Below are 18,736 nucleotides of genomic sequence, written 5' to 3' on the forward strand. Positions count from 1 at the left end.
GTGATTTATTACTACAGAAAATTCGCAGACCGATAATTTTCGTAATTGAGACGAGACACATATCAAAGCAGTATCTTATAGAAATCTGAGATACAAATCTATGAATATGGAATTCCTTCAACAATTATCTGATGATGGATGGTATTATAATGTATGTATGTTCGAAAGTGAAACCTCATCTCCAGATTCAACAATACAACCTCGACCACAATTTTATGGAAAAAAATTGGTAAGCATCCATAAAATGAGGATTACATGCTAAAAAACTACGGCAAAATGGGCATATATCATACATCACAAAAGGAATTTACGCTGCTTCTATAGGCTCTCCTACCTCTCAAGAAAATATGTCTACCGGAATAAGATGTTGCCACTTTGATTTCCTCTTTTACCTGAATGAACACATTTGGTGATACAGTACAGCTGACTGAAGAAAATCAAAGACAACTTATAATCGTCTGCGCAAACAGACATTCCATCTCCAACTGACAAAGAATACAGGCCAAGAAAATCAGCACCTTCGTCAATGGACTGCAAAATTTTCAAGGGTAATTCACATGATTTGTGCACCTTAAAACCTGAAAAGACCATTCTGCTTCTGCACATACCATGTCCAAGTGTGCTTAGGTACTGGAGGGTGGTGTTCCTTGACTAAATGATGTTAAACGTTCAATAAGACTGCCCTTCAATGATTGAGGAATTTGTGAGATAAACATTGATTTGGCATCTGCAATCAACAACTCCCTGCAAGACGAACAATATTTAGCACAAATATTCGAAGATAAAAAGAAAAGAGAGTATAAAGGCATGTGTAAGCATCATCACACTATCTATGTAATAGTCGGTAATGGACTCTGATAATTGTTCATTGACAATACAAGTACTAGCCATAGATCAGTGAACCTTTAGTCCACCACCATCTTATCCTTATTTTCCTTTTCTGATTGACCTACATGCACTTGTTTCTCAGCCAAAAGTTCATCATGACCACAACAATGACTCGGAAGGGAATTGCATGTCATCCTCATTTCTAATCTTTTCTAAACCAAGACTTTTTAATGTTTCCAGAAACCTCATTAAAGGCAGACAAGATCACAGATGCTGCTCTCATTGCTACAGAGGCCCACCCTTGACTGGAGATTTAAGAGTGGTGTTTCTGGGCTGCTATTTAAACTGGACAGAAAAGGCCTTTGACAAATTAAACAGTAAGTACCTATTATCTATCTTGAGGCAGATGGGCTTTGGAGACAAATGGATTATTCACTACAGTTAAATATTCTGTGTTGGTTCACAGGAGTCCAGTTGGAATTTCTCTCTCAAGAGAGGAATAAAGCAAGGGACCCCCATCCCCCTTTCTTTTCTTACTAGCCATGGAGGGTCTTAGCAGGATGATAGACAAGGCTTAACAACTCAACTGGCTGGAGGGTTTTGGTATTGGCAATGGGACTAATACCTCAGCCTCTGTTTCTCATGGGTTGTCTGCTGATGGCACTCTCACATCTTCTGTTGTCATGAGAGGTCAGAGGTCTAACACTTAAAAATTATTTAGATAATCTTTGAGGCACTCCCTGGGCTTCACATCACATATTTAAAGTGTCATTTATCCTGTTAATTTGGTTCCTGAATTGGATGAGCTAGGTGAGACTATGTGTTGCAATACAGATTGTTTTCCAACCACCTATCTGGGATTGTTCAGAAACTGGAAAAAGAGGTTAGCTTTGGAAACAACAATATCTTTCTTTTGGTAGCAGCATCCCTACTTAATTTATGTCCCTAATCCCCACCCCTTCAGAAGTTCTTCTGCAGCTTGACAGAATTTCGGCTGTGACCAATCACCAATGCCCCATTAGCTAAATAGGTGTAAGAAAAAGCACTTAGGTGTTGAAGGGAGCTTACTCCAAGATCTGACACCCCCCATGTAGGAGTTTGGGAAGGCCAGAAGTAAACAAAGAGCGGTAGAAGAGAATAAAGTGTTGCGTCCATTCTTTTCTCAAGAATTCATCTTTGCAGGTGGATGATGGGAATTATATTCTTTTCTGTAAAGATCTATGGTTACATCAATTGACTCTGAAGGAAGCTTAAGCGTGCCCCACGATTTTCCCCATTGCTTCCAATCGTGACTACTCTTATCGAGAATTGAGAGGGAAATACTTGGCATCCAAGCTTGAGAAGAAATATGAATGACTGGGAGTTCAAAGAACTGTCAGGCCTCCTTGGCATTTTACAGCATATTGCCATCAATCCTCAGAGGACATGTTCAGATGGGGCAACAACTTGGATGGCTTATACTTGGTCAAAGCCAACTATCAACTCATGAGCTCCAATAAAGCTCTAATTGATCAGTGGCCTTGGAAGCTTGTATGACAGGAGAAAATGCCTCCCAAACTCCAAGACTTCTGTTGGTTAGCCTTACGAAATGCCTTCTGAGTTCTGACTAAAGCTAATCATAAAAGAAGGAGATGTCACCTAGCTAACAGATGTAACATGTGCATTACAATCAAGAATCTGTCAATCATTTATTCTTACATCTCCATCACTCCATGTTGCTTCAGACATCTGGTCTATCATCTACGTACTTATCCTTCCTTGGCTTACAGTGGGTTTATGCCCTTTAGTATTAGAGAGATTTTTCATTTTTGTTAACTGGAACTAAAGGTTAGTTGAGAAATCCATCAAAAAGATCTGGTTTATCAAAAATCTATGGTTCCAGCTTCTATTTTGTGGTGCTTATAGACAGAGAGGAATCAACTGTCAACTCCAAGCTCCAGGCCAGATGCTTAGTTCTACTCTTATGTTGGGTTAATCTTACACCTGCTTTTAGCACTGATATTTTCTTGGAATTAGTAAGCTCACTAGTCCTTAGATAAGTTTTTTTTGTCCATTATTTGAGCTGACTCTTCCTACTTCTGTAATTATGCATCTGCTGGATGCTTTGCTTATTAATACACTACTTATTTCATCAAAAAAAGAATATGAAAGAATCTTAACACTCGTTGACATTGTTGTGTTCACCCAAGGATACATTTCAAGTCAAGTGCACCATGTTACAAATACTAATAATGCATTGAGATGCAGTGACAATCTTACCTCCAAACAACAGCAACAAGAAGGACAATCACAAGAATAAGCAACAAAGATCTTGACGTGCTCGAATGGTACTTTTCCTTTTCATTTGTAATCAAAAAACATTTTGCAATACAAGCTACAAGAATTATCACGAAATAACATAATGGCAAGCAAACAGCACCGGGCACAATTAATTAGGGACACACTTCTCTCTCAGTTCATATACTGCACATTGTGAAAAAGAAAAAAGGAACAGGACAAAAGTGGGAAGACAGAATTGTGTTGTGGAGAGGACAAATAGAATATGAGCCAAGGCAACAACAAACAGTACATGTGGTGAGTGGTGGATGCAGTCAAAGGAGTCGGGGAATTCAACAATTAGATCTGGAATAGAAGAGGCAAAAACAGAATATCTTCAAACAACACACTAAAGCAAGAACACAGAAAAAAGAGCTTGCAGGTCACTTACCTTGTTTAAAAATGGAAGGAAACACTTGTCAATCACTTTTGATAAAACCAAATTTCCATTCACTGTCAATAAAACTCAATCAAGTATGGCTCAGTGCTATTAATTCGAGTTGAAACTATATGAATCCTCTGTAGTTAATCCACTCAACGTATTGTTATTGAACAGTACTTTCTCGTCCCAAGTTAAATTATGTATTGCTGGAGAACTTTTAGCCACAAAGTAAAAAGAGCCAAAAACGATGTCTGCTGTGTTATGTTTACCAATCTTAGACAGAGTGGTTTAGATATGCAGCACTATTGGGTAGACCATGAAGCACTACTGGGCCGATTTGCAGGTGAAGCGCTGTTTGGCTGATTAAATAACACTCAAGTAGGAAAATGGAGGAGGGAAAATAGAGGTGTCTTTTCCCTGTTTCACGAAAAAAGATGAGGGAAATTGTATCTTTCCATCTTTTTGTATAGATTGTCCCTAAGCTAAGTCCAACAACCACTACACCTCAATCCCGAGCAAGTTGGGATGGACCTTATGAATTCTCACCGACCATACTGCTCTATTTAAGCCCAACCATTGACCCCATATTGTGCAATAACAAAAATAGTAAAAACAATAAAAATAATAAATAATTGTTGACATATAAATCTCAGCTAAGAACAAAAGATAACTAGAAAACAAGACTCCAGTTTCAAAAAAAAAAACCTCCTAGAAGACATAAGACCTAAAGTAAATATACTACTGTAGCAAAAACATGGTCTCAACTGATAGGTATTCACCTATTCAGATCTTTTTCCTCCAGTCTGTCCTACTTTTGCTAGGTCTTGTGGATCCAACAGATCACATCATTCGAGAAAACTCTCATCCAAGTGATTAGTTCTAACGCGACCCCTTTTAACACCTTCAGAATCCCTAAACTAAATCCACTTTCTCAAATTAAAAACTTCTTGTGCAGTTAGCAAAATACTTTTTCTGCATGCTTCTCCATGATTTCCCCATAATTCTATCATAGAGAGATATTTCGGGACCTACTTCAATGTTAATGATGTTAAAATTTTCCAGACAATCAACTTTATGCTCATTTTGGACCATTTACATTTTAGTAGAATAATAGCTCAAATTTTCCTTGATAATTGCACCAAAATGAAAAGGGACAACAATACACCATCAAGTAAATATCAAAGTTAACCAATGACAGAAATGAAATTGGGAAAACTCTCCAACACAAGAGAGATTTTATTCTTTCTGCTACACCCGCTTATTTAGGTAAATTACTTAGTACTATTCCAAACCCAAATAGAATCAACTCTACATATACATTAAAATCTTAAAAACCTAGCTACAATATTGGTGACCAAACAATTGCCCCCTCCCCAGTCCCCCCCCCCCCCACTCATATTGGACCACTTACATTTTAGTAGAATAGTAGTTCAATTTTCCTTGATAATAGCACCAAAATGAAAAGGGACAACACTACACCTTGATAGAGTAAATATCAAACTTAACCAATGACAGAAATGAAATTTGTACTATTCCAAACCCAAAGAGAATTAACTCGACGTATTCATTTCCAACTATTCTTTTTGAAAATTGGTAATTCATATTCCTCAGCATTAGATCCAAATATTCTTTTTTGAAAAGTACAGGAGCTAGTCTCACTGAGAGATTTCTCAAAAAATGCAATTGTTGGAACTTAAACATATCCTTTGGCAGTTAACTTTATCATGTTCACATCAAAGCAACCTCTTAATCTTTTCCCCTTGCAAGACAGTCCACGTCCAACTTGAGCAACGTAGTTTAAACACGAAGATGAAGAAGAAAGTTTGGATGTACTGTGCCTTTCTTTTCAGTTTGGTAGGAATACAAAGATAGTAGAAAATATATGCAACTATGCCCCAATACCTAAACATGTACACAGAAATGCTAAGTTTACTTTTATGATGGTAGTAAAATACTGCATCATCTAGTGAAAAAGACAAAAAGATAGCAGGCCACACAACTTTGGAATAAACAATGATAAGAAACAAGGTAATAGTACCCCATACATATTTTAGTTTTCCAAAGTATCTATTTATCAAAATTTGTACTAAAGCAAACAAAGAAGAGAGAAATAACTTCCGACCTCAAGGACAAATAGGTAGTCTTAATTAAACTAATTCAAACTGCAAAGCTAGAGGAACTTACTTCATCGCATTAACATCTGATGCTTGAAAGTTTGATTGTGTCCCCGACTTTTTGGAACGCATAAAAGCATAAACTTCTTCTGACCAACCACATGTTCTTAGAAATGATGAAGCTTCCTGATGGAGCCTGAAACTCATTCGAAAGATAGGGTTAAATAATCACGTTGCGGATATAAGATAAAGTTGTGAACTGTTTATTTAGCTAGTTGCCAGTTTCATAAAAAAAGTTTATTTAGCAGGACACTGGAAGTAGAAAGCACTTCATGATCTCTAACCACTAGAGGAGATGACAGCAAAAGGGAGCTTCCCGATTGTATAGCTTGAGAACAGTAAGAATCTGAACTTAACAGCTAGGGTCAAAGTCCTATTCAACCTCCTTTCCCAGAACTCCTCAGTACATTGTTAGTAAGGCCAACATAAGATATGTTAACCAATATCATAGAGATGAGCGGTCCCAGTTTATTAATTCTTAAGGATATATAATATATGGCCCTAATTAAGAGAAATGACAATAAAAGCAAAATGCATTTGCATCCTATGTTATCAGGAGAACCCCAGTAAAAGGCAAGATCAAAATTCAGCTAAAGCTACTTTGCAGCAAAATACGTAAAAGAAACCCCTAGCATTTTCAAACCACAGTCTCAAGTTCTAGCAAATGCAAGGACAAATATAATGAATTCAAAACTTCTGTCACTGTGTTATAATAATACTTAAATAATACTAAGGCAAAGGAATGCAGGTAATCAAAGAAAGAGTAACATACTCTTTTTTTAATTCTTCCACCTTTGCACGAGACTGAACATCATACTCAAGCAAGATGCACTGATCTGGTGATTTTCTCTTTGAACCTGAGATAGAAGACGATTCAACATGGCCATTGGATGTATCCCTGTATGCAGAAGATATTGCTGCCAGGCTTTCACTATTCTCCCCATTATTTCTATGCAGACTTCCCCTCAAGGTATCCGTTGCAACACTTTGAATTTTACCATTTCCATTTGCTAAAGATGATGATCTATTCACCTCTTTGTGGTATGAATCCTTTCCTGCAGCCTTTCCATTACTTCCACCATAATCTTCATGGGGACCGTCTGCTACAGGGCTGGTTGCTACAATTGGAAGTTTTCCATTTCCATTTCCATTTGTTAAGGCATGTGATCTTGTCCCTTGGCCATTACCACAACTTTTGCTAACACCATTCTTGTTTGATAATGATGTAATCTTTTTCTCTGTAAGAACTGATGCTCTCACATCACCAGTTCTATTGCCAGATTCTTTTGAATGAAAAACCATTTTGATATTACCAGAGGTAGGTCTCTTGAAGGAAGATTTTTCAAATATGCCCAAATCTCGCACTGGGCTCGAATGCACTTTACTGACCTTAGACATCACTACATTTTCTTTCTCGGAGGGGTGGCCTAAAACTTGCTTTTCGTTTACTGTTTTTGCTAAGTCACTGGTCAAGATTTTGGATTTAGCCAAGCCATTGGAGTGATTGGATTTTGATCCATTAATTGATAAACATGTCTTGGTGGATGGTGACCTCTGTTTGGTACGAGAGAAGAAAAGGATGTACACCTTTTCTGACAACACTTCTTGCAAGATTTTAGGAGAAACCTGAGAATCATTACAGCAGTACCAACGACCCACAGCATCCTGTTAAATAGCCAACCAAAATCAAAACACAAACAATCTGGTAACATAAAACTATGATTGCCTATATCATCTAACTACTATCATCTTTTACAATACCAAGTAAGGAATAAAGAATGAAGAAAAAGTTGGGACTCTCGAAGGTCTGGCTAGACAAGACAGTTTTTCCCCAGTAATGCTGTTGACAACACAGCAACTTTTGCATGTGATATATAAGGCAACTTTTGCTTGTGAGATTATAAGGCAAATGGTTTGACTTTTATTTTTAATAGCTTTCTAATACTTCTCAGGAAAAAAATGTAAGGGGCAATTAATACAGAATGAAGCTGTCACCTTAATATATGCATAATAGTGCCCTGAATCTGGTGAAAAGCCTGAGTGGACAATAGTTCCAAAAAGATTGTATTCTGGATGCAGATCCTGCAAATTAAAGAACATGAAGTAACTTGACTATGAGAGAGATGTAGCTTATTTCTCAAATTATTTACTAAAAGTTTATTGTTCAATCAGCTAGGATGAACACTATACCACAACTCCACATCATTAAATTTATATAAATGTGAACAGGCACACTGATGTTCAGTCAGCAAGGATTACTAGTATAATTCTGAAAGAAGACAGTTCAAAATACACCTATGTGCACCATATACTATTATGCCCAAATTGATGCAACCCATTATAAATCTTAATTCATTGTACCATGTATCAAGAAAGCCAAAAACAGTGTCTCCAAAAAAAACATATACACAATGAACGCTCTCAGACTCACAGCCTCAACCCCAATAAAAAATTCATATTCAATCACTGTTAATATGATGAGATTGCCTGAACCTTAAGTTGTGTACATATGAGACCACAAATTTCCCAAATCAACGATCAGAGAACATGCATAAGTTAGTGAGGAAGAAGGGAGTTCACTAGTAGAATTACTATCTTAATTTTAATGTAAAACAAAATACTAGTGTAATCTTTTTATTTATCAAGTGTCTTTTCATTCATAAGCATGGCCAAACTGGTTTTATACAAGAGGTATACCAAAAAATAAAGGATCTACGGAATATGATACTCTACAAACTCCACTCAAGCATCTATACAACAGGGAACTTTTTGTTTACACCAAAAGAAAATAAGGGATCGAAGAATACTCCCCAAAAGAGAGGAACTCAACTCTACTCCTTCAAAAGCTCTCATATTTATATCTTGCTCTCTCCAACTACCCATATTAACACAGGCGGGACCATATTCAAACCACTTTTAAAAATACCAATTACTATTTTATATCAATAGTGCAGGGTTCAGTCCTTTCTTCTATGCAGATTTTACTGACAGGTACAGACTCTACAGAGAGTATGACCAAGCAATGCATGGAGGTTATAACAACGACAATATACCCAGTGTATTCCCACAAGTGAGGTTGGCAAAGAGTAAGGTGTACATAGACCTTACCCCTACCTCGTGGACGTGGAGATAGAGAGGCTACTTCCAGAAGACCCTCATTAGAAGATAGCTTCATTAGAAGATGGTCTGAATTTAATTGGGGAAGAATAAATCCAGTGGTGGAGAGCAAGACAGCATATATTGAACTTAATCACGACGGCACACACCTGGCTTGCTTTGCACATGTAGCTTGAAAGCACTAGAACCTCCTCAAATGCAATGGGCTTATCAATCTTCCCACCATATATTCCTTCAAACCTCTGATCACAATCAAAAATAAGTTAGCATAGGCAGTTGACAGTAAAACAGAAAAGACAGAAATTCCAACTGGTTTGTACCTTGAGCTGAATGACAAGAACATTCGGTGCTTGAAGAATTGACATTTGCTTCCTTGCTGTCACCAATTTCTTACAGCTAAACAAGTATAAGTCATTACTCGAACAGGTGCGAAAACACGAACTTAAAACAGCAGATTATCATACAATATGAATTAAAGGAAAAGCAAAGAGGATAATACTTACTTCTCACACTTGTACTTGTTGTTTCCATCCAAAACTTCAGGCTGAAAAAATCTCTGCAAAGCATCTTTGAGTGAGCTACTGTGCAGTACATCAAGACTTAAATCCATAATCTCATCCACCTTATTTGATTCAGCACCACATGACAAACACTTGACCTGGCTCTGCAGAGCACCCCCAAAGATCTCCTTAACAATGGTATTCCCATTCCCATCTACACCACCTCCACCACCCTTCTTTGTCTGCTGCTGCAACTTCTTCAACCGCAAACACGTATTATGACAGGCGTCAATGACATATCGCAAGAATTCATGAGCATCCTCTTGCCTCCCAAACCTAAAATGCTGGGCGAAAATCTTTAAGCAACTATTAATCTTGGCCGGAGTATCTAGTGCTGATTCAAGACTCAAAGACCTAGCTATTCTCTTCTCTAATATACAAAAAGGACATTCACTTTTCTTCCCTGAAGCAGCTGCAGCTTCAGAATCACCTGCACAACATAATGGGATTCAAGAAAAGGCTAAAAAAACCAGGGCATCAATCAAATAATCTACCAACTACACCTCAACTATCAAAAACAATTAGTTAATACTACAAATACATGCTTCGATTCAGAACTAGTTGAGTGACTTGAGACAGCTATATGAATCCTCAATAACCACAACAAATACCTCAATCCCAAACTAGTCAGGCCTATACTATGTGAATTATCAATAACATAAGTGCATAGCAACTAACACCTCAACCCGAAACTATTAGGTAATCAACAATAACCATAACAATTATCATGCCTGAATACCAAATCAATTAGAGTCAGCTATATGTATCCCCAATAATCACTCAGCTCCAATTGGGCGAAAAGGGGGAGGGGAGGAAGTAAAATAAGAAAAACATAAAGAAGATGAGTATAATCATAATAAAGAGAGAGAAGAATTACAAGAAGCGGAATGTTGAGATTTGAGGCAGAAATAAGCAAGAGGAGGGGTATAAGTAAGGCACTGAAGAACGGAGTTGATATAACAGGTATTTCCGATGTTTTTAAGCCCTAAAGGAGGACCAGTCTTGCGTTTGTGGCTAAGCAGGTTGGGCTGCCAATTCATTTGCAAATAGGCCATTAACGACCTGATTCGTCTTCCTCCGTCAGAACCGCCGCGTATGGGCTGCCCCGAAGCTGCAGCCACCACGATCGCATCGCCTCTACCACTTGAGTACACCTCCTTTCTTCTCTATATCTCTTTCTCTTAGGTTTTGTAGTAAATTCGGGTTCAGTGAGGAGGGAGATTTGGAGAAGAACGGAGGTTTAATTGTGGTTTGAAAAAATGGCAAATGTGTTTTATTAAATTTGGGGTAAAAATTTTAGTGTGGCGCTCGCTATTGCTGTGTGTATATTATGTTTGCGCCAAAAGAAAAAAAAGAGGAGAGTAGGAGAGTGTGGAAGCGAACAAGTTCCCCCACCCACGCCCCATGAGGCGTAATGCACATCTGGCATCCGTCTTTTGTCCTTTTTACCCATTTGTTTATTCCTAATTTGGATCATCTTTAAATTTATAATTTTTCCTCATATTTTTCGTCTTATGGAAATTTAAGGGAAATAATTTTAACTTAATTTTACATGTTTGAAATTTAGAGAATTTTTATTATGTCTCACATAAATTTTGTAGAAATTAAATTATGTTTTATGTGTCAAAATTGAGATTTCTAAATTGAATTTATGTTTTTATTAGCGTAAGTTCAATAGGAATTAACCATATGATTTAATATGTTTTGTAAAATATGATTTGTATTATATATTTTTTTTGACAATATAATTTGTATTATATTATGATGTAAAAATATAAACTTATGTTGAAAGAGGCTGTTTCTAATTAATTTTTTTTGTTTTATTAATTGTAATGAATGAAAAAAATAAATAATTACATATTGACAAAAATTAAACAACGATCTAAAATATGGATATATGTGCAAATAACCCCTTATATACGGCCGTCTTTCATATTTGTCCACCAAACTTTGATGGATTTGATCACGAAAGTTGCTAATATCAGAAAAAAATATATTTATTTTCAAGTTTGAATTAAATAAATATTAAGAAGTCGAAAATTATTTCCTTAGAATAAAACACACCCTTAGTCTCAGCTCTCGAGAGTTTAAACTAACAATGGGTAATACTTTGTTATATGCTCTTCTAAAAAAAGAGAGAGAAAATAAAGAAACTCCAAATATATGACGAATATATTCGGGAGGAGACAACTGAGGCAAACCAAGCCTTATCCTCTTTGTTACTTAACAAAGGGTGGCACTTTGAACCAAAGTCAAGGTCTACACTAAAAACAATATCATTTGATAATTGATCTCGTGTCAAGTGTACTATCTCGACCTTTAATTGGCCCTTGTCCTATACATAGAAGAAGTTAGCATCACTTAAACTCAATAAGCTTTCAGAATTTTTTGTTTTCTCACCTGCTTTGATACTCCAGTTTATTTGAGATCTCTGATTAAGAAAGCTGTGAGATTTATTTGTGCACATATAGGAGTATCAGATCAGTATAAACATTATATCTTTTCTTTAATATACAAATGATTTCACCTTGATGAGTTTACATCAGCGACTAAGATCTACCTATTGCACCGGTACTGGACTAGTGATGGTTTTGAAGTTCCAGTGTCCAGAGTCGTTGAAAACTATATTCAGAGAGTACCAAGCACAGATTAATAGAAGTTAGAAGTTTCTGCATAGGAAACAACTAGATCTAGCACAAGAAGATCTGGAAATCAGACAAACAAACAACTCATGAGAATAGAAATATAGAGAAACTGGTGAAGGAAATTTGAAACAAAATATCTGTCAGAAGAGTGAATGATTTGATATCAACATAAATTCAATAAAAATTACAAAGCAAATCCCATGTTAATGAACAATCTGAGCAAACATATTTTCACCTATTCATCACCTGTCAACCCTTCAGTGTCCTTTGTGTCGAGGAGTTCCATCAAAAGCCTGGTCCATGGGATCTTCCACTTATCAGTAGGCAGTAGCCGAGCAATGCAATCCTGCAAATCTCATTTTACCAACATGAACTCACAATTTGTATATATATAAGTTCTATCATTCTGAAATATCCTACTTAGGCATTGAAAACATTGTCTCATACTGAGCAGAACATAATACAGAAGAAGAATAAAACTCAATTGCACCAACAACAGCCTTGTATATAAAAGAATTTCAACCAAAAACTGCTGAAACCCAAAATGTCTGCAATACATTGTAGTATGTTAACTGTCAGCGTGTTTAATTTTGATGTCAGTCCAGCCTATTTTCGTCCAGAACAAGGTCCGAACTCTCTATGTCATACAAGTATAACTTTTTTTGTTTCGATCATCACATGTATCACAAAAATCCTCCAAATTCAAAAGCAGCAGCAATCAGAAAAGGTTGCATCCACAAGCATGCTTTAGAGTCAAATATCACTGTGTTTCACGATGGCTTCTCATAAGAAAAATCTTGAGCCAGTATGTCAAATCCCATCCCCAAATAAGAGATTACAAGAACTTGAACAATTCCCATCATTTACATGCAAGACCTCACAATAAATTGTGAGGCTGTTCTTCACATATATCTATCTACTTGTTGGAATTTGAAGATTGTATTAAAGGTACAGATTGAGTGGGTTCAGACTCATCTGAACTTGCTTGGGAAGTTCCCTTTTTTAGCTTGTGATTATTATATGCTGCTACACCTGCAATAGCTGCACAGAACACCACAACTTCATATGTTATTAAGGGCTCATGAAGTAGTACCATGAATCGTCATACTTCTTACCACACGTATAAACACAGTAGGCAGAAACTTTTGTTTAGGTAGACTAGCTTGAGAAATAATTAAAGACCGTCCCGACCAACATGAAGTTCAGTTAAGCATTACACTTATAACCCTCCAAGTAACAAGATGATGTACTACTAAGATCATAACCATCAGTTGGCATCTGTCTCCAAAGAATCACTAACTAGAAGTGATGATTATGTCGGTCCAATTTAATACAAATTCTGAAAAAGAAAAAAATCAATTGCACAAGGTCAAAAGAAATCTTAAATATTCTCCATGGACTAGCGGCAGCATTGATATTTGCAGTTATGGTAGTTGGTACAGTCCATTCTCAAAAGCTCTAAAAGTTTTGCACAAACCCACAGATATAAAATCAGAAGGATTGTGCGACTTCGAGAAGTTAAATTGACCCACGGCAGGAAGAGATGGAAGATTTAATGGAGGCTTTTCAATATAAGGGATTGATCCATCATCTGGGGACCACAAATGACATACTATTTCTCATCACAAAAAGAAGGCAGATAATCCCGGGAACCTAAACAAAAATGCATTCAATAATCTAATCTTTTCATGGATTGATCCTATTTGACTGCACAAGAATTGTGGAACTCAGCACAGGAGAACATTGAACATGTCTATAATGCACTTAAAACAGTCAAAGCAATATCTTGGCAGTAAAAAAAAGAGCAATATTTCTGCAGTGAACCACACAAGAGGGTTAGGAGAAGAATCTTGAGGAGGAGGTTAGAAAAGTTACCAATAGCATAACCAAAAAGATTAATCAGTGTCAATTTCGTATCAGCAAAAAGAAGTGCGGATAACAGCACAACCACCCAATCTTTGACAACTCCAGCAACACGAATTGTCAGGGCACTTGTGTGTTGAATCACCAGAAAAACTGACAGATTCAAGGCAAAGGTACATAAAGAATTCAGGGTTAGAATAAGAGGTTGAAAGCTCCATGTCCTCTGTTCATCCATCTTAGGTTTCTCCAAAAAGATCCATGGAACTAAAAGACAAAGAGCACTGCATTTGTCAAGAAGATTCCAATTAAATAGGAATCTATAGTGTTGAAACAGAAATAAAATTATCAATACATCAAGCTTTTAGACTATAAAAATACATGCCTGCATGGGCTAACATAGTACATCACAGATATGGGATTGAGCTTCAGGCCTTTCCGTTTCACCAGAATCTCCATAAATATAAGCCTCAAAGCTTCTCCAACAACACCTCCCATTTGATAGACAACACCTACCCAGTTAATATCTATTTCCCCATAAGAAGCCACAAGTACACCCAAACTGATTACTGACATTATGAGAAGCATTCTGCAGCTCATCATTTCAAGTCCGGCTGCAACCCCCAGAATGAAAACTGCTACTGGCACTGCAGAAGAAACCAAAAGAGAGAGAGATGATGCCCTTGGCACAAATTAAAAAAGTACTTGAGCAAATGGTCATCGGCCGAGCCTCTAAAGCCATCTATCAAGCATGAAGTGTCGCATGACAGCTCCCCTATCATATCCTAAAGCTGTATTTACCTTTACCTTCTATAGTCTACAGTACATAAGCCAGCTAATAACAGTACTACTTACTGATTGCTTTCAACATTTGAGCAAATGAAACAGAAATATAAAGGTAGGCAGTGTTCCCAAGCCAAAGTGTCATTGCAAACATTGCACCAATTGGTATGACCGAACTAATGTATCTGCATTTTGAAACCACAATATTTTGAATAAATGAAATTTCAGAAACAATTGAAAGAGAAAATCTGACAAAAGAGGACCACAAAAAAAGAACAACAAGAAGAAGAAAAATGACAACAAGAGCAAATAGTTGTCTTACATGGATGAATTAGAATGCACGTATAAAAGATAACGAGAAGCCCACACTGAAAGATTCTTCAACATCTTGATCAAGTTCACACAAATAGGTAAATAAGGAAGTTCACCATTAACTTTTGATTCTCTCATTATTTGGTAAAAACCAGCATGCTGAACTCCTTTTTTAGCCTAATTTGATTACTCCATTTTAGTCACAATTGAGTTGGCACATTTCTAAGGTCAGAACTTAAATATGTAACAACTCTAATAAGAACACGTGGAGGCTACAAATTGACTTACATTTTTGTTAAGAGTTGATGAAAAGGAATAGTTTTTTTTAGGTTCAAAAAGGCGGATTCTTGTGTAATTTCTTTTGAGATAAAATACTTGGTATAATTATTTCATACAAAAGTGAAACCCGCTGTCACATCAAAAAAAAAAGAAAAAAGAAAGCTAGACATATAACTTGGGAACAAGTAAATGAGCTTAAGTACAATGTCAGGAAAGAAAATAATTCCTCTGGTAGAAGCCAATCAATATCCATAATAAGATAAATATTTGACATGAAACTCTTTTCACTTGAATACTCACATATCTAGAGTCATCCCTTCCTCAACTTTCATTATCTGCATGAAATCCCCTAAATTAGCACTATAAGGTGGCATTCATGTAACCAATAAAAACAAAAAGGGAATATTATTTACCTTGAGAACCTTGGTAAGCATAAAACATAGAATTGAGGAGAAGACCATGTGAAGCAGAGTCAATCCAAGGGGATAAGGAAAGTTTACTTCTTTTGAAGACAAAACCCACTGCAACACACGTCACTATAAGTCAGATAAAGTCTGAAGGAGCTACAACACGTCAGAGATGCGAACTAGTCTTAAAATGCTGCAATTGTTAACTAGAGTTGACTTAAAATAGAGCTAGATAAGCAAAGAAGCAGAAATCCATGATCAAATAAAATCAGTTCAAAAGAAAATCCCAACCTCTCTCTCTCACACAGTAACAAAAGATTATTTTATAGGTAGTTATTTGACTAAGATGTTGCAGGTTCTCAAAATTCTGTAAGTTTTTATTCTAATAGATCACTCCTTATGTATATTGAATGTCACTTCTATATGTTTACTTAACAATCTCTAAAATGAATTCTCAACTAAGTTGTAAAATGAACAAAATATAGACAGTCAACAGCACAAAAAGAAATACTAGAAGAAAAGAATCTTTTTAGTGTTTACACTTCTGTAACTTCTTTAAACTGGTACAAGAGACATTTGACTGATTAAAAACATAATGCAACCTTAAGTTTCTGGTTAAAGGGATAAAATGTTTTCACAATCAATACACTTAGAACAAACAAATTAATGAATTGATGAGATTTATAAAATGTTTTCACAAAAAACAAACTTGGAACAAACAAACAATGATTTGATGAGGCTTATCAAATGTTTGCACAAACAATACACTTGGAACAAACAAATTGATGAGACTTATGAGATACTACTGCTTCCCATGAAGTAATATGAAGTTCTATATCATTGAACTCCACCTTTGTGACTTCAAATGTCTAAAAACCAGTTCATTAACTTGATTACCTGATTTTTCAGCCTATCTTATATAACAACTCAGAAAAATACATAAATGATAGAATTACGGACAGGTTGAAGTGCAATTGGCCTTATGAGCGCTGACACTACCCTTAAGGCATAATTTCACAACTTTGCAACAATGTATGCTCCGTGTATATCACTCATAGAAAGAGACATTTCTTCCAACTGTCAAAGACAGATCCATGATTTTAAGTAAACGGACGCTGCACCGGGACAGTGTTGGTTCAACCCGTGCATTTTCCTTAAGAAACTCTATGTACAATTTATTTATCTACTCCTCCATCAATACTGTCTTGTTATTATGGATGCAAAATGAGCACAAACAACAAACACATATATTACGAAACTATTCAACTATAAATTGAAAGCAGTGGCGAAAGTTGCCATTATATCCAAGGCACAAAGCATTACTCCAGTATCAATTACAGTCACAGGATAGACAACGAATCCGAATTAATTTATAAGCAAATTTACGTGGTTAATTAGAAGGGATTACCTTGTTGAAGAAGATCTGACCACTAGAGAGTGCAATGTAGAGGAGAAGATATGCGTATGTTAATACATCGTCGGTCACCCATTTTCTCTGCGGATCCGCCATTTATGAATCCCTCACAAACTGGTGGGAATGTTAGATATTTGAAGAAAAGTTTAAGAAGTGACAGATTGTTGGAGTAGAATGGTTAAAAAGTGTGACGAGAAAGTCAGAGGAGTGTAGTGTTCAGACTTTTAGCGCGCCTGCCTGACTTGATGGATTTGGCTTTGGTTGCTTATTTTCCCACTTCTCTTTTTCATGATCCTATTACCGACTCCGCCATTCTCGTTTACTTTCCTTCTAATGCCATTTTTCGCATTTACCAATGGATTAAAAAAAATAAAATTTGACCAAACATAATGAAAACATAAAAAAAATAAAAATTATATCAAATATAACAAGATTTATTGATATTTATCTTGTATTACTGATATATATAATTTTTAAAATTTGCTTTGTAGTAGTGTTGTTTCTTAAATTTGTTTTATATTAATGATATAATAATTAATTTTGTATCAATAATTTATTTTGGATTACATGTTCTTTTTTAATTTTTAAGTTAAATGTGAAATTATTTTTTTTATTAAGAGAAATAAATAAAATTAAGTTCACGAAAACAAATATAAAAGAAGAAAAAGCTGCGGAAGAAGACGAGGAAATAATTGCATAGATATGAGGAAACAAGGGTCTTCGTCAAGTGATTTTTTTTCACGTATCATATTTTTTAGAATTGACTATAACCTATTTTTCATTCGATTAAACGGTAGAATCATTATTCTTTCACCAACAAAATATTTAGTACTATATCGTGTTCTTAAGCTTTGTTACTCATTTTCTTAATTAATGTCAATAACAATAAATTTATTTATTGATACTGTGAAATGATAAGTCGAATCATAGAGTCTTTATATTTGCTTGACTTATTATTTTATATCAATTCAATATTTGTTATTCATTTTGTCTTATTCACATAATTTGAGCAAGTTATATTATACGACTTACATATTTTGATAATTTCAATTTCTGTTCTTGAAATACATCTATGCCTTTGAGTTTTGATTTTCAAAATTTCAAGATTCTTATAGGAGGAGAATGTTTTGTACTTTTCAGTTGCTTGACCGTATTTTGGATTGAGAAAAGTCACAAATGTGAATTTTGAATTTAAATTTTATGAATATGATTGTTTACGATTTTTGAAATTGAATCAAATAATGTTTAGAACTTCAATTTGATCGTAGATTTTGAAGTAAGCATTTGAAAATTTGAGTTTTTGATATTTAAAGTTATGTTTAGATATTTGAAGATAAATTTTCAAAATCAAATTCAAAACCTATGATTAAACTCTAGCTAATATCATTAATTTAGATCTAGTATTTATTAGTATAATTCCGCCTAGAACATGCCTCGATAAACAACACTTGGTTTGAAAACAAATTGTGATAGGATTAGTTATAATGAGATAAGTCATGCTGAGATTATTTTTCATTGAGTGTTTGATTTATTGTATTCGAAAATCAAAATAATATGAATTGTATAGATTTTAAGAACAAATTATTCGTTTACAAAATTACACATCACTTTATTTATTTATTTTTATATATTTTCTTTGTAAGTTTTACTCATTCATTA

General features: G+C 35.4%; 2 protein-coding genes and 1 long non-coding RNA gene across 5 annotated transcripts; all 3 read right to left on the reverse strand.

The window, feature by feature from the left end:
• Nucleotides 1–60: 60 nt before the first annotated feature.
• LOC101243726 (ubiquitin carboxyl-terminal hydrolase 25) lies at nt 61–10,771 on the reverse strand. Of its 3 annotated transcripts, none has more exons than XR_742375.4 (9): nt 10,255–10,771; nt 9,321–9,807; nt 9,138–9,213; nt 8,967–9,059; nt 7,696–7,782; nt 6,473–7,365; nt 5,711–5,836; nt 571–744; nt 61–485 (listed from the first exon to the last, which is right to left on the reverse strand). XR_742375.4 is itself a non-coding variant. In XM_010325320.4 (9 exons), exons 1-8 carry the CDS (start codon nt 10,430–10,432, stop codon nt 624–626), a joined length of 2,061 nt encoding a protein of 686 aa, XP_010323622.1. In that variant the 5' UTR covers nt 10,433–10,764; the 3' UTR covers nt 61–485; nt 609–623. The 3 variants fall into 3 exon arrangements, 2 of the variants coding, with proteins under 2 accessions (XP_010323622.1, XP_010323621.1); XM_010325320.4 differs by having other exon boundaries at nt 609–744; nt 10,255–10,764; XM_010325319.4 differs by having other exon boundaries at nt 61–531; nt 609–744; nt 10,255–10,764.
• A 1,074-nt stretch (nt 10,772–11,845) lies between these two features.
• LOC138337593 (uncharacterized) lies at nt 11,846–12,387 on the reverse strand. The gene is made up of 2 exons (XR_011210895.1): nt 12,269–12,387; nt 11,846–12,082 (listed from the first exon to the last, which is right to left on the reverse strand). It is a non-coding gene; the product is annotated as an uncharacterized lncRNA (long non-coding RNA).
• Nucleotides 12,388–12,506: 119 nt separating this feature from the next.
• On the reverse strand, nt 12,507–17,398 carry LOC101268700 (probable sugar phosphate/phosphate translocator At3g14410). The gene is made up of 7 exons (XM_004243142.5): nt 17,072–17,398; nt 15,670–15,777; nt 15,557–15,591; nt 14,738–14,850; nt 14,268–14,529; nt 13,898–14,166; nt 12,507–13,063 (listed from the first exon to the last, which is right to left on the reverse strand). The coding sequence occupies exons 1-7, from the start codon at nt 17,171–17,173 to the stop codon at nt 12,939–12,941; spliced, it is 1,014 nt and encodes a 337-aa protein (XP_004243190.1). The 5' UTR covers nt 17,174–17,398; the 3' UTR covers nt 12,507–12,938.
• Nucleotides 17,399–18,736: the final 1,338 nt, after the last annotated feature.

This window comes from Solanum lycopersicum, chromosome 7 (genome assembly GCF_036512215.1).
Source record: "Solanum lycopersicum chromosome 7, SLM_r2.1".
Lineage (NCBI taxonomy): Eukaryota > Viridiplantae > Streptophyta > Magnoliopsida > Solanales > Solanaceae > Solanum > Solanum lycopersicum.